Raw genomic sequence first — 14,639 nt, 5'->3', positions numbered from 1 at the left:
ACATTCATGAGTTCCACTTTTGCGAGGTTCACACATTTGCAAGTTTCCAGCAGCACAAACATATTTACCAAAATTCAGTTAATTTGGCAAATGCCATTCAGTGGCAAGTCTGGTCATCAATCCACAGCCTTAAGAGTCTCTCCATTTCCTCTAATATTGGTTCTCTCTTCCTCATTAGTGTCTTTACCATTAATGTAGAAGCTGTCTCACCTGCTTTCTTCACACTTGCTGCTTGTTTGATGATGGTGTTGACAGTGGAGTGGGGCAATTGCAGGATTCTGGCTACCTTATGATGCTTAACAATTTCAAGCTTTTACTCTTAAGACAACTTTTTCCTTGGTCTTTTTGCCTTCAATTCACCAGCATTAGGTGTTGCGAGCTGCTATTTAGTAACGAAATACCGCCATATTTCATAACTAATTCACTATTACTCAGTGCCATGGAGTCTAGGTTATCCTCATGACATGAGTGTATATGAATACTAAGATATGATATCCATTATAGCAGGCAATAGAGGAGTGGAAACATAAATTTTGTGGTGAAAGACAACACACAGGCTAAAAGGGTCATAAGAAGAAGAAGCGGCCGAGTCACCGTGAGTCTCTGCCTTGTCTGTGGGTGATCTCATCTCTGATTTATTTTCTGGTATTCCATGTAAGATTTCACTTTATGCATTACAAAACAATCCTTTCTTGGGGCAAGGTTTATAAAAAGCTAATAGAAATATATATACAATTTTTTTTTTAAACCCATGTGGTATGTTGGGGACCAGCCCAGAACGCATCCCCGCTATTTCCATTATTTCTTATGGAAAAATTACGTCTGCTTAACGAATTTTCGCTCTACGAACAGCTTTGACACCCACTATCCTGTTCGTTAAGAGGAGTATTGCTGTACTCTAATGTCTTTGAAGTTAAGCTTTTCTATACTGGAATGCAAAAGTTTGACTTAGTATTCTAAAAAATATCTGGTACTCGAATACCAGCACATGTGGTTGTAAGTAAACAAAGGCTCCTGGCCTCTCTCTCCTTCCCTCTGCCAGTTGTCCTGCCGCTTACATGAGAACATCATCATCCTCCTGCTTTCTGTCTGTAGTTTTACATTTAGAAACTTACAATGACACCAAAGAGGTTTATTAGTGGTGAAAAAAAGGAATCTAGTGAGAGTGCAAGTGTTATTGAGCCACAGCCCTCCACTAATAGGTTCACAGGAATCACAAGTTACCAGACGTTTTCATGGATGGTGACTTGTCCTCCAACGAATAACCTCCCTCCTCCTCCCCACCCTTCTCCTACTCCTCTTCTTTGTTATCCATTACCAGTCTTCACTTATAGTAAGTACAAATCAAAATTATAAAAAAAATCTACAATGATATTTCTGTAAACTTAAGGTTTTGCTAAGGGTAAAAGGAATGACCTATTTTCTAGATATTGGTAGTCAAATTTTTTGATACTCAAACAGCCATTTGGAACTAATTAAGTTCGAGTATTGAGTCTCCACTGTAAGATGAGTTAAAAAATAAATTTAAAAAATTTGAAGACAATAAGAATTATCCCTTATAACAATCATAATTATTATCCATTATCAAAATCACTGAAAGAAGACAGAAAATACATAAAATTCTAATAATTACAGATAATACTGTAACAACTCACCTCCACTGATCAGCTCGCAAATTCCTACGACCATACAGGATCCACAGTGAGCTGAGAGCCACAGACAGCAGTTTCGCATGTGGGTTGAACTCCTCATTTAGCTTCTTTAAAGGTGTTTCATAATCCATGATCATTTGGCCAAGACGAGGAAAGCTTGGGTCCCTGAAATATCAAAGCATCACATGGATGAACTGCATTAACAAAATGCTCAAGACTCCAAGAGCATAAGAATGCTACACATGATCAGCTTGTATACAGTAACTCTTTGAACCATTTCTTTTATAAATTGAAATTCATCAAATTTGAACCCAGCTGTATGAATGCCGCTTTCTGTTTGCTTGTTGTACATGAAATTGAATCACAGCATAATATTTGTTAACAATAATAATAATAATAATAATAATAATAATAATAATAATAATAATAATAACAATAATAATAACCACAATAATAACAATAATAATAATAATAATAATAATAATAATATTAATAATATTACAAACAAAAACAACAATAATGATAATAATAAACATAATAATCATAACAGCAATATTCCATCTCTATTTAGACAATAATAATAATAACAAAAAAAAAAAAAAACAGCCTATCAATATGGTAGTAATGACACAGAAAATGCACAATGTTAGGATATGAAAAGTTAAAAATATGATCAGAATTGTGTGAAGAGTGACATTTGTGTTTATTACCCTTGGTTGTTGACCATTTCATGGGCAGCATTAAACAGACCCAGCACAGCCTTGCGGTCTTCCACACGAGACAGCAGGATCATTAACGTCACATAATTGGTTACCAGGTCAAGATAGCCTTTGGTTAACTCAAAGCTTACATTCTGAAAAAGAAAAGTATACATAACAGCAATAAGTATTGTTAGCATGAGTTTTCAATAAATTTTAATTTTGAGTACCTACCCAGGCACTAGGAACACATTAACCCTCTCATCAAGTTTTCTATCATGATCATTTCACCAAGTAATTGCTAATTAGCCTTTCCTCCAGAATAACCCTAATACATAATAGACTTCATTTTCTTTTTTCTTATGCATTGGACTGAGACTCTGAACAAAAATACATAATGCAAACTTACAATATCCAATGATTCTGACATTCCAAGTGCATCCATTACTGTGAGGAGCTCTGAAATGTGGTCCTTCAGATCCAGGAGATCTACAAAGGTGTAGTAATAAAGGGACAGTGACTTCATGATATCTGTCCGTACGATGGTCAGTGCTTGAAGCTGGAACATAAACACAAGAAGGTGCAGAGTAGTCATGTGATGAACATCAACTATGTAATACATCAAATACTTACAGACTGAAACTCATATTACTAAGGAGGCAAATATTTGATAAGCTTATTGTATTTGATGATTTCATGCCTTTCATTGGTTAAAACTACTTCACTAAATGTCAAAGTAAAACAAACATACTGATTTGCTGTCTATGTTGGGAAACTTCCTGATGATGTGTTTGATGCATGATTCTAAACTTTTGTCAGACAGAAATGCTGGTTTGGATTTAGCATCACCACATGCCTGAAAGAAAATAACAGATGGTAGGATTAACCTATCATGTAAGCTATCCATTTTCTTACAAAAGTATTATCAACTGAAAACTTTTTACTCTCTCTCTCTCTCTCTCTCTCTCTCTCTCTCTCTCTCTCTATGTGTGCTTGGCAACATCACAGCTGCATATTCTAATTTTGAGTGAATCATTGTTACAACTAGTTTCCTCATTTCTTCATGCAAGCATGTACGAGTAAATACAATTCTTATATTCCTTACTCCAGTAAAGGTTCATCAATACAATGAACAGAAAACGAGGAGTGTGTCAGAATACCAGTTTCGTCAGAATATCAGGATGTACTCCTGAAAACACCAACATGCCAAGACCTCCATGCATCTCCGGACAATTTTTGGTTTCACATATCTAACAACTTTCTCAAGTTGCTTATGTTTTTCTAGTGAGACATGTAGTGAACTGATTCATGCTCTACATAATTTCTTTTGCTAATGGATAGTTTTCAAGTTATGATTCTTTTCAACTTATGTCTACCTCTCATCCCCAACAATCTTTGGGGGCATGTGGGAAATCAGGGTGTTTGGATGAGGGAGCATTGAATTGAGTAATGTGCATTGCAGATGAGGTTAGGAATGAACAAAATCCCACCAAAATCTCTGAAAACACATAAATTATACCTTTGACAGTGGTGGCAGTGGCAGCAGCTGCTGTTGTTGTTGTGGTATTGGTAAGCAGCATTGCCAACAATTTGCTGCACTTATTTGTTTTGTTTAATAGGCTTTTTTTTTTACCCCAATTTTTGTATAGAATTTGTTTAAGGTTAGGTTAGGTTAGGTTAGGTTACAGGTCACTACATGTTTCACCACAAAAACAAACCATATGAGATTGTCATAGCTTGGATAAAACTGAAAATTGACAATGGCTTCTCACACAGATGACATTACACTTGCATCCACACATTCAATTGTAGCCTCTAATCTCTTTTGTATCACAAATAGACTTCACACAGCTCCTAACAAATAAATAAGCTCTTTTCTCATGAGTGATAATCACTAACACCAAAACATCGCACTATTCATAATAAACAAAAATGTGAATCCTCACTTGCACACACCTAAAATAAAATCCTGGGCATAACAGAAACATTTCCATGTCATTTAAATAACAAATTTATTTATAGAAATTCATTACTGTACTGCACTGTCTATAATTATGGACTTTGTAGAGTAAGGGAACATCGGAAGAAGGATCTACTCCCACTCCTTGCTGCTAAGGTGCATCTGGTGCTTTGTTTAAATTTGTGCTGACACCTAATTTTGGCCTTAAATGATTTTTTTCACACCTTCAAAACAGTAAACCTTAACTATATCGGATCAATTGGGAGGAACTCTTTGTCAAAATATCTGAAAATCCAAAAAGTCTGATGTCCAGCAATCAGCCTCATATAGTGGTGAGCTTCTGATATATATATATATATATATATATATATATATATATATATATATATATATATATATATATATATATATATACGAAGAGAGTGATTGCTATATGGAGCCAATTTACACATATAAGTATGTACTATGCAAACTGTAAAACATATTCTATAACTTGAACTATGTATTATATACATATACTACAGATACAGTACTACACTTACGAGTATCTATAGTACAGTGGTACTTCGACATACAAATTTAATTCGTTCTGTGACGATCGTTGTATATAAAAAAAATTGCATTTCAAATCAATTTTTCCCATAGAAATTAATGGAAATAGAATTAATTTGTTCTAGTGATACGAATTTACCCCCCCCCCCCTAAAATTAACATGCTTTAACCCTCTAAGCACGGGCTACATTTTGCCGCGCCTGGCCTGCGCCACGGGCATATTCACTCAGAAACGCACCTTACTTCAACCTCAAGACGTATCTTCTCTCTTACTGAGCTAACGTTGCTGAGTGAGGTATCATTGTAAAGTCCTTTTCCTTAGCTGTCCTTTGACATTAATTTGAACACCATATACACATTGGTAGAACGAATACAGAGTTATGAAGTAGGAACTATGAAAACATATTATCATAGACAGATACGCACCTCTGTTGTTCTTATTTCCTATTATTTAGCAATAAAAAGCATAGCTTTTTTACAGCTTCTGTGCACCATACCTATATAAAGCTCAAATTTTGTAGTATTGTAAAAATCTGTGGTTAGCACTACTCGCTAAACCTAGCAATGAACCAAAATCCATGCTAGAATTCTGTACTTGCATTGTGTAACAAAAGGAATGATAAAAAAAAAAACAGAAAACAACACTATTATTATTTTTTAAATTCCAAAGGATAACTTTTATGGATCGCTACATACTTATTGTTGCACCTCTCGCTACATTGTACACACTGGCTCAGGTGTTGCCAGGCTGCTCCACGCCGAACGACCACTGTATGACACATAACATTTGCATTTTTCTGCATCCAGCGTTTATTTATCATACCTATCACAAATATATACAGATAAAATCATTGTGCATGTTAGAATGAAAAAAATAAATAAATGTTAGGATTAGGCATATCAGTGGTGGTGGTCTCTGTAGCGGGGTCCACACTTGTGGCGGAGCTGACTGGTGAGCTGCGGTGTCTAGCGGAGATCTTGTCAAAGTTAACACAAGGCGTTAACTGACAACTGATAATGTAAGAGTGTTTGTGGGCATTGTATGAAAGAAAATGACATGTTTACTGTACTTGACGACAAACTAATCAAATCTGGCGGTGCGTTCATAAAAAAAATGCCGTGTCCACTATTGTGGACACCCGCGCTACGAGCCCAAGCTCCGGCCCTCCACTATTGTGGACACCCGTGCTTTAAGGGTTAACTACCAAACAAATATAGATTTAACATAAGATAAATACAATGTTTATTGTATGCATGATATAAATATACAGGTAACTCAATTTACACGTGTTCGATTTACACATTTTTGTTATAACTCGACCAAAAAAATGTTATAATTAATTTAATTTGCGCGATCGGTTTGCTTATACGCGATTTGGCCCAACTGCATTTTCAAACTGAGCGCCAGACGCAATTTCAAACTGCGTGCACGAGAGTTCCACAGCTGGCCAATAGGTGGGAGCTCCGTGGTCGGATCCAAGAAGCAGGTTGTTGTCTATGTTGGTACTGACAACCTCCATAGCAACCTCCTGCTCACATACCAACCTTTGTAAAATAGCATCCACATAGATTCGTTGCTATTGGCGGGTTAAGGTTGGTAGCCCACCTAAAAGTGCTCATTGGCTGCCAGGAGCTGGATTCGAGAAACTTTAACAACGCCAGAGCAACCTCCTGCCGCGAAATGGCACCCATGAACGCTTAGAGGGATGGTAACGAGGTTGGTCTCAGGTTGCTGGTAACACCACCTCTCCAGGTGGTGTTACTGTCTTATATATGCATTTATGTTCAGAAAACAACACTTCTATTAGCTTTTTACAAACCTTGCCCTAAGAAAGGATTGTTTTGTAATGCATAAAGTGAGATCTTACATGGAATACCAAACAATAAAGCAGAGATGAGATCGCCCACAGACAAGGCGGAGACTTGCGGCGACTCGGCCGCTTCTTCTTCTTCTTGTGACCCTTTTAGCTTGCGTGTTGTCTTTCATGATATTCATGTTTCCACTCCTCTATTGCCTGCTATAATGGATATCATATCTTAGTATTCATATATGCTCATGCCATGAGGATAACCTCGACTCCGTGGCACTGAGTGATAGTGAATTACTAATGAAATACCGCGGTATTTCATTAATAATTCACTATCACTCACTGCCACGGAGTCGAGGTTATCCTCATGGCATGAGCGTATATGAATACCAAGATATGGTATCCAATAAAGCAGGTAATACAGGAGTGGAAACTTGAATATCATAAAAGACAACACGCAAGCTAAAAGGGTCACAAGAAGAAGAAGAAGCGGCCGAGTCGCTGCAAGTCTCCGCCTTGTCTGTGGGCGATCTCATCTCTGCTTTATTGTTTGGTATTCCATGTAAGATTTCACTTTATGTATTACAAAACAATCCTTTCTTGGGGCAAGGTTTGTAAAAAGCTAATAGAAGTGTTGTTTTTGTCACAAGAAGAAGAAGAAGCAGCCGAGTCGCTGCAAGTCTCCACCTCGTCTGTGGGAGATCTCATCTCTGCTTTATTTATTTATTTTTTTTCCAGCACTGAGTACAGACAGAATCTCTTCAATCTGCCTACAATTCACCAAGATGGTCCCATAACGTCCTTCATTTTCTTCTGCATGTGGGGTTATTTTTATAGTTGGATTTTTGATAAAGTGGTAAAGCTCAGAGGAAGATAGTGACTGACTGTGGTGTAAGTGGTGAAGGCAGTGATGCAGTGAGTGTTTTGTTTACATATTCTTTGTTTTGTTGTTTTCTCTTATTATTTTTTGCTTTCTCTTATTATTTCTTGCTTTTCCCTTTACTTCAAATACACTTTTAGTATTTAGAATGGTAAATAATAAAAACATGTTAATTTTGCCAAATAAATAGAGTATTTTGTACAAATTTTTTTTTACAACATCCCGCATCCCCCTTATTATCTATTGTTTCTTATGAGAATTACATGTTTGTTTTACGCGAATTTTGATATACGCGATGCCTCTTGGAATGCATCTATCGCGTAAATCAAGTTACCTGTACTATATTGCCCAAAATAGCAACTTAACCTGCAAAACTCGAGACACGTCGATAGACGTTCATTAAGCAAGAGTTGGGCCACGTCAATAGACATTTAGGCGTTTTTGGGCTATGTTTTGGCTATTTTCTTCCTGTCTTCTTTGCTTGTGAGCTGGCAACATTCATCAGGAGTAAACATATGCTATACGTCACTGTGTCACCAACTCCCACGATGGATGGTGGTAGCGACAGTGATTTCACAGTGTCCGATTCCGCCACCTCTCCCGTGTGCCTTACTTCTACACCTCGGGTCTCTCGCCATGTAGCAGGGAGACAACATTTGAATGAGAGTGGTATCAGAACAGGCGACAGAGAGAGAGAGAGAGAGAGAGAGAGAGAGAGAGAGATAAGATAAGATGCTTTATTCATCAAATTGTTTTACAAAATGTAATACAAAATTAAATTCATTTTGGCATTAGAGCTTCTTAGTAGTTGTATACACATTAAAAAGATAGATAAAACCAAAGAAACAGGAAACATAAAATATTAACAAGAAACACTGCATAGGTTATTTTGTATAAAATGTAACATTGTTATAATATACATGTGATATCAAGTTGTCACCATCCCTATCATGAATCATCACCTACAGTTATCATGACAACTTAAAGCTAGAAGTTATAGTGATGATAGATGATTGAAAAGCAGAATGCTTTTAGGTACAAATGACTTTCTGTATCTATCAGTACGCATCATGGGCAGTGCTAACCTTCTTCCAGATTTAAGATGTGTGTAACAATTATGTAGCGGATGGGTTGCATCTTTCATCATTCTGTCTACTTGTTTCATTGTACCTATTTGATAAAGCTTATCTAATGATGTGGTCTCTGCACCTAGTTTTCTTGCTTTTTTAACAATCCTTCCCAACTTCTTTTTATCTTTGCAAGTAAGTTTTCCATACCAGGCAGTGATTGAAAAGTTTAAAACTGATTCTAAAATTGATTTGTAAAATAGGCTAATGACCATTTTAGAGAGAGAGAGAGAGAGAGAGAGAGAGAGAGAGAGAGACAAAGGGCCCGTTTTCTATCGCTCTAGCCAAGGCTGCTAAACCCGATCGGACGCAATGCCACGAACTCTGATTATACCACCTCATTTAACCTGTGATATTTTGGTAACCATAGCATCTAGAGACTTCTGGTTTTTTGTATTGCAAAGAAGAAGAGTTGCTTGTGGGCATAACACCATTTGTACTCACTTGTTTATTGAATTTCCAAGTGTAATCAGTATGTGAATAAAGGCTATTTTGTGTGTTTCTCACCAAACCTGCCGAGTTAGCGCGAGCGAAAACTCTCAACTTGCATTCATAGTTACCGACGCTGTGAAAGAACTTCGTAATGTAGTACAGAGGAGGAATTGGCAAGTTACCCATGACTTACTATTGGCACGCCACATGACCTGGAGTTTCTCTTTTAACACCTTATGTGGTTTAAAGGCCCACAGATTCTCAGAATGATACACCAACAATGGTTTGACTTGGACGCGAGTAGCCAAGCAATCGCTGCGCCACCTAACAATGGCTATTCATATCTTAAAAATATCTTTTGTATTTCGAGGCGTAAATTATATCAAATTTTTCGTCGTATATAAAATAAATTGTATGTTGGAGCGTTCGTATCTCAAAGTATTACTGTATTTCATGAATGACAGCGTAAGGCTTGATTCACACTATCACTCGGGTGTTGCTCCGCTCTCGCTCTAGTCATTGTCCTGGTGTATTCACATGTATGGTCTGCTCTTGCTCCACTCTTGCTCCCATCATTTCCTCCCTCTCAACATTAGTGGAAGTCATGTGTGACTTTTTCTCTAGCCAATTTGGCAATAATAGCCATTGCACTTAAAAATGAAGAAGAAAGAAAGCAAAGTTTATACAAAAAAAAAAAAAAGAGAGATCATGGGTTCATCTTATGTTGCAAGAGAGAAGAATTCAATACTTTGTATTTTCGTCTCATTGATGATGTGAGTAAATTTCACAGCTACTTCAGAATGAACTGAGGAAGATCTGGAAAAGGAAGAACATTTTTACAATCATTTAACTAGCTTGTACATGATCCCATTGTGTTTTCTTCATTTCATTATCCATGTTTTCATTGGAAAGGCAGCAGGAAAAGAGTGGAGCAGGACTGGAGCAGAGCTGGACGGTTCACAATGGCGCTCTCACTCTGGTCAAAATATCTTTTGAATGTATCGGGAGTAGAGCGAGAGCAGAGCGTGAGCACCAGTGTGAATGCTTCCATTGAAATGCATGTAACAATATTGGATTGGACCATGAGTGAAGCGAGACCGAAGCAATAGTGTGAATAAAGCGTAATGCAGACCGAGTCACTCCCATGTGTGGGGGATATGGGCGGTGGGGAGCTTGGGTGTCTGATTTGCAGGAAAATGTACTGGACACTTGCCACTTATATCACGGGGAATTCAATCTAGATAAAATTAATCTGAAATAGCTGATATCCGACTAATAAGTGTTACATATAAAGAAGGTTTACTGTATAGGTAAATATGGATCATCGGTGTTCAGATTAGTGGAATTTTCTGTAGATTCATTATTTTCCCAATAATCTTATTCATGTGTTAGTCAGCAGTTAAGAAGTTTGCTACAATCACCTCCAAATCTTTTTCTTTTATTATTTTTCCAACAATCAATATAACAATTTTTCTTTTTTTTTCATTCTTTCCAAATGCCAAAAAGCTACAATTTTTTCCCCATTAAAGTTAATTTCCAATTCCCAACTCCATTTCTCAATCTGGTTCAAATTTTGTTGTAAAGCTTTCTAGTTTTCTTTTGTTTCTATTTTCTTTATCAATTTAACATCATATGCAAACAAACTCATATAGCTGTTGATCCCTTCTGTCATATTATCAATATATATTGTGAACATGGCTGAAGCCAGTACTGAACCACTTACTAGTTTTCTCCTGGTTCACTTTTGATCTTTAATAACTGTTCTCATCTCTTGGTTACTTAGGAAATCTTCCATCCACTTCAATATCTTCCCTCCCACTCCACCAATTTTCTTTGTCTTCTACAGCAGTCTCTTAAGTGGCTATTTATCAAAGGCCTTTTAAAATCCAGGTAGATACCATCTACCCATCCATCTTTCTTGTGCTATATCAATTATTCTTGAGTAATAAAACAAACAAAATTAGATGTACATGATCTTCCACTACCAAACCCAAAAATTCAAAATATCCATCAATTATCTCGTCTTTCCTTCAAGAATTTCACCCATTTATCTTTCACAATTCCTTCAAATATCATTGCCATGAATGATGTTACTGATACTGGTTTATATTTCAGTCTTTTTTACATCTTTATTTGAATATTGGCACAATATCAGCATTTTTCCAATCTCTTAATATCTTGCATTCTATTGGATAGCACTCAATAATATGATGCATTTGGTCTGCCAACTAACTTACATATTCCTTAAAAAGTCAATTTGATATATTTTATGATGCTTGTGCCACTAACTTCTAATCTCTCTATAATATCCTATATTTCATTAATAGCTACACTTACTTCTTTGAAAAATTCTACTGCTGTATCTTCATTTACTTGTCTTGTAAATCTGTGTGTATTTACCTACTTGTATTTACCTAGTTGTAGTTTTACAGGGCCTGGGCTTTATGCTCATGTGGTCCCGTCTCCATATCTACACTTATCCAATTTTTCTTTAAAACTATGTACACTCTTTGCTGACACCACTTCCTCACTCAAACTGTTCCAAGTCTCAACACATCTTTGCGGGAAACTAAATTTTTAAACATCTCTCAGACATTGTCCCTTCCTTAGTTTCTTACTATGCGATCTTGTGCTTCTAAAGTCATATTCTTCTCTCAGGATCAGTTTCTCATTATCCACTTCATCCATTCCGTTAATCAATTTATAAACTTGTATCAGATCCCCTCTCTCTCTGCTCCAAGGTTGGTAGATCCATTGCCTTTAGTCTCTCCTCATATGCCATCCCTTTAAATTCTGGAACCATTCTTGTAGCCATTTTTTGTAGTCTCTCTAATTTTTTTATGTGTTTCTTTTTATGAGGAGTCCACACAACTCCTGCATATTCAAATCTAGGTCTTATTTTAGTACTTATCAATTTCTTCATCATTTCCTTGTCCATATAGTGAAATGCTACTCCAATATTCCTTAGCAAATTATACGTCTCTCTGAAAATTCTATCAATATGGCTTGCCGGTTGATTACTTTCTTCCATTGTCACTCCCAAATCCTTTTCCTTTTTTACTTTTTCTAGTTCTACTCCATCTCCCATCTTATAGATTCCCACTGGTCGTCTCTCACTTTTTCCTATTTCCATGACATGGCTTTTGTCCACATAGAATTCCATCTCCCATTTTTTGCTCCATTTCCAGATCTTGTTTAAGTCTTCCTGTAGTATTTCACAATCCTCTTTTTGTTTAATGACTCTGCACAGTTTCGCATTGTCCGCAAACAGATTTATGTAGCTGTTCACTCCCTCTGGCATGTCATTTATATATACGAGAAAAAGTATTGGTGCCAAAACTGACCACTGTGGCACTCCGCTGTCTACTGTTCTCCACTTGGACTTCATATCTTTAACTATCGTCCTTATTTCTCTCTCCTTTAAGTAATTCTTCATCCATCTCAATGTGCTTCCTTTAAAGCCACCCTTCTCCTCTAACTTCCATAGTAATCTTTCATGTGGCACTTTATTAAAAGCCTTTTTTAGATCTAAATAAATACAGTCAACCCATCCCTCTCTCTCTTGTACTTTATCAACTATTCTTGAGTAGAAACTCAATAAATTTGTCACACATGACCGACCTTTTCTAAAACCAAATTGGCTATTTGATAATATTTTGTTGTCTTCAAGAAACTTAATCCATTGCTTCTTTATTACTTTTTCACACATCTTGCATATTACACTAGTTAGTGATACGGTCTGTAATTTAAAGGTTCTTCCTTCCTTCCGCTCTTATATATGGGAACCACCTCAGCTCTTTTCCACTCCACTGGCACTTCCATTTTCTATTGAGCATTTTATGATGTTGTATATTGGACTTGCTAGTTCTTCCCTACATTCTTTCAGTATTCTGCCTGAGACTTCATCCGGTCCCATTGCATTTTCCTCATCCAATTCTGTCATCAACTTTTTTATTTCAAGCTTGGTTACTTTAATCTCTTTCATATAGACAGTCTCTCTATTACCCTGTGGTGTGTGTGTGTGTGTGTGTGTGTGTGTATTTACCTATTTGTATTTACCTATTTGTGTATTACAGGGCCCGAGCTAAGCTCTCTGTGTCCTGTCTCCTTGTCCATTCCTGTCATATCTCTCTTTCATCTGATTGACACACCGCGTCAACGACATGACTGCTCAGTTTATTCCACTTATCAATGCTACGATGTGGGAAACTGTATTTTTTCACGTCATTTAGACAGATGTCTTTTTTCCATGTCCTCGGAGATGATTACTTGTGGTCACCTTTATCAACTCTCTATCCAATATGTCAATCTTGTTCACCAATTTATACATAGTTATCATGTCTCCTCTTGTTCTTCTCTCTTCTAATGAGGTCAGCCCCAGCTTCCTCAGTCTTTCCTCATAGTCTAATTCCCTGAGTTCTGGTACCATCCTTGGTTTTTTTTTATTTTTTTTTTTTTTTTTTTTATACCATGTGGGCTTTTCATGGGAATTTATGGGCTAAAGGGGATACTTTTTAGGGTACCTCCTATCTCAAAGCCCACCCGCTAGGAAACCATTGCCCTGAGTGAGGAAGCCCAACCTGCACTCAGACCGTGGACAGGATTCGAACCTGTGCGCTTGGAGGCCCCTCGGATCCCAAAGCACGCATGGTTCCACTGTACCCTTTCTACCTTTTTCACATTTTTCTTCATATGCGGTGACCAGACACATGCTGCATATTCTAGCTGGGGTCTTATTAAGGTACATAATATCTTCTTCATCATTCCTTCATCTAGGTCAGTGGTTCCCAACCTTTTAGTGATCTAGTACCACTTGGAGGTCCTGTACAGTCGCCGCGTACCACCTGGTTCCAGAGAAACTCAATTCGATCAGATATTACTTTATTTACCATAATTTTACAAGTAGAACACACAAATGAACTAAAAAAAATTCAACTCAATGCGAGGGCTGCATCTGCTTCTTCTCCACCAGCTGGTCAATGCGGGGCATGACTTTGCTCACAGCACATCGGAAATCATGCCGGAGCAGCAAGACGGTTCCGGCTCTTCGACTTGATGGTCATGAAGGCTGAGAACCCTGTTCGCACTCCCACGTCGAGGGAAAATCAGTAGCTGGGGAACAGCGTGACGGGCTAACGTTAGTACGAGGAGGCCATGCTTACCCAGAAGTTTAAAGGTGAGCATTCTTTGTGCTTCGTCTTTGCTGTCTCATCAGCCTGGATGTCTATGAGTTCCTCTTGTTCCCCGGTCCCGACAGGCTGATTGGCTGGATCAACGGAGAACGGATTGGCGATGTAGGCACAACATGTCACATCCGGGAAATAATGCTTCAATTCAGCCTTGAGCAGTGAGAGGTGATGGACGATTTCTTGGGCTAATTCATCACTGGGCTCGCTCTCAAGGGTAGTCAGAGTTCGAACATTCCGTAGCGTTTGCTCTCCACGTTCTTCATCCACAGATCCAACTTCCGGGCAAATGCTCCCAGCTTCGAGATGAACTCTGTGACAGTGCAGTTGGGCCCTTGGAACGA

The 14,639-nt window shown here is 37.6% G+C and overlaps 1 protein-coding gene across 4 annotated transcripts in view; it reads right to left on the bottom strand.

The window, feature by feature from the left end:
• The window catches only part of LOC123514381 (membrane-associated protein Hem-like), a 215,930-nt gene that overhangs the window by 180,125 nt on the left and 21,166 nt on the right, over positions 1 to 14,639 (bottom strand). For all 4 annotated transcript variants that reach the window (XM_045272263.1, XM_045272265.1, XM_045272264.1 and 1 more), the window contains exons 2-5: positions 3,102 to 3,206; positions 2,760 to 2,909; positions 2,363 to 2,505; positions 1,656 to 1,817 (exon numbers count right to left, since the gene is read on the bottom strand). In XM_045272263.1, the coding sequence (XP_045128198.1) occupies positions 1,656 to 1,817; positions 2,363 to 2,505; positions 2,760 to 2,909; positions 3,102 to 3,206 (560 nt within the window). The remainder of the gene's footprint in view (positions 1 to 1,655; positions 1,818 to 2,362; positions 2,506 to 2,759; positions 2,910 to 3,101; positions 3,207 to 14,639) is intronic.

This window comes from Portunus trituberculatus, chromosome 37 (assembly GCF_017591435.1).
Source record: "Portunus trituberculatus isolate SZX2019 chromosome 37, ASM1759143v1, whole genome shotgun sequence".
Classification (NCBI taxonomy): Eukaryota; Metazoa; Arthropoda; class Malacostraca; order Decapoda; family Portunidae; genus Portunus; species Portunus trituberculatus.
The sequence above is the reverse complement of the archived record's forward strand: the minus strand, read 5'-3'. Positions and strand labels throughout refer to the sequence as shown.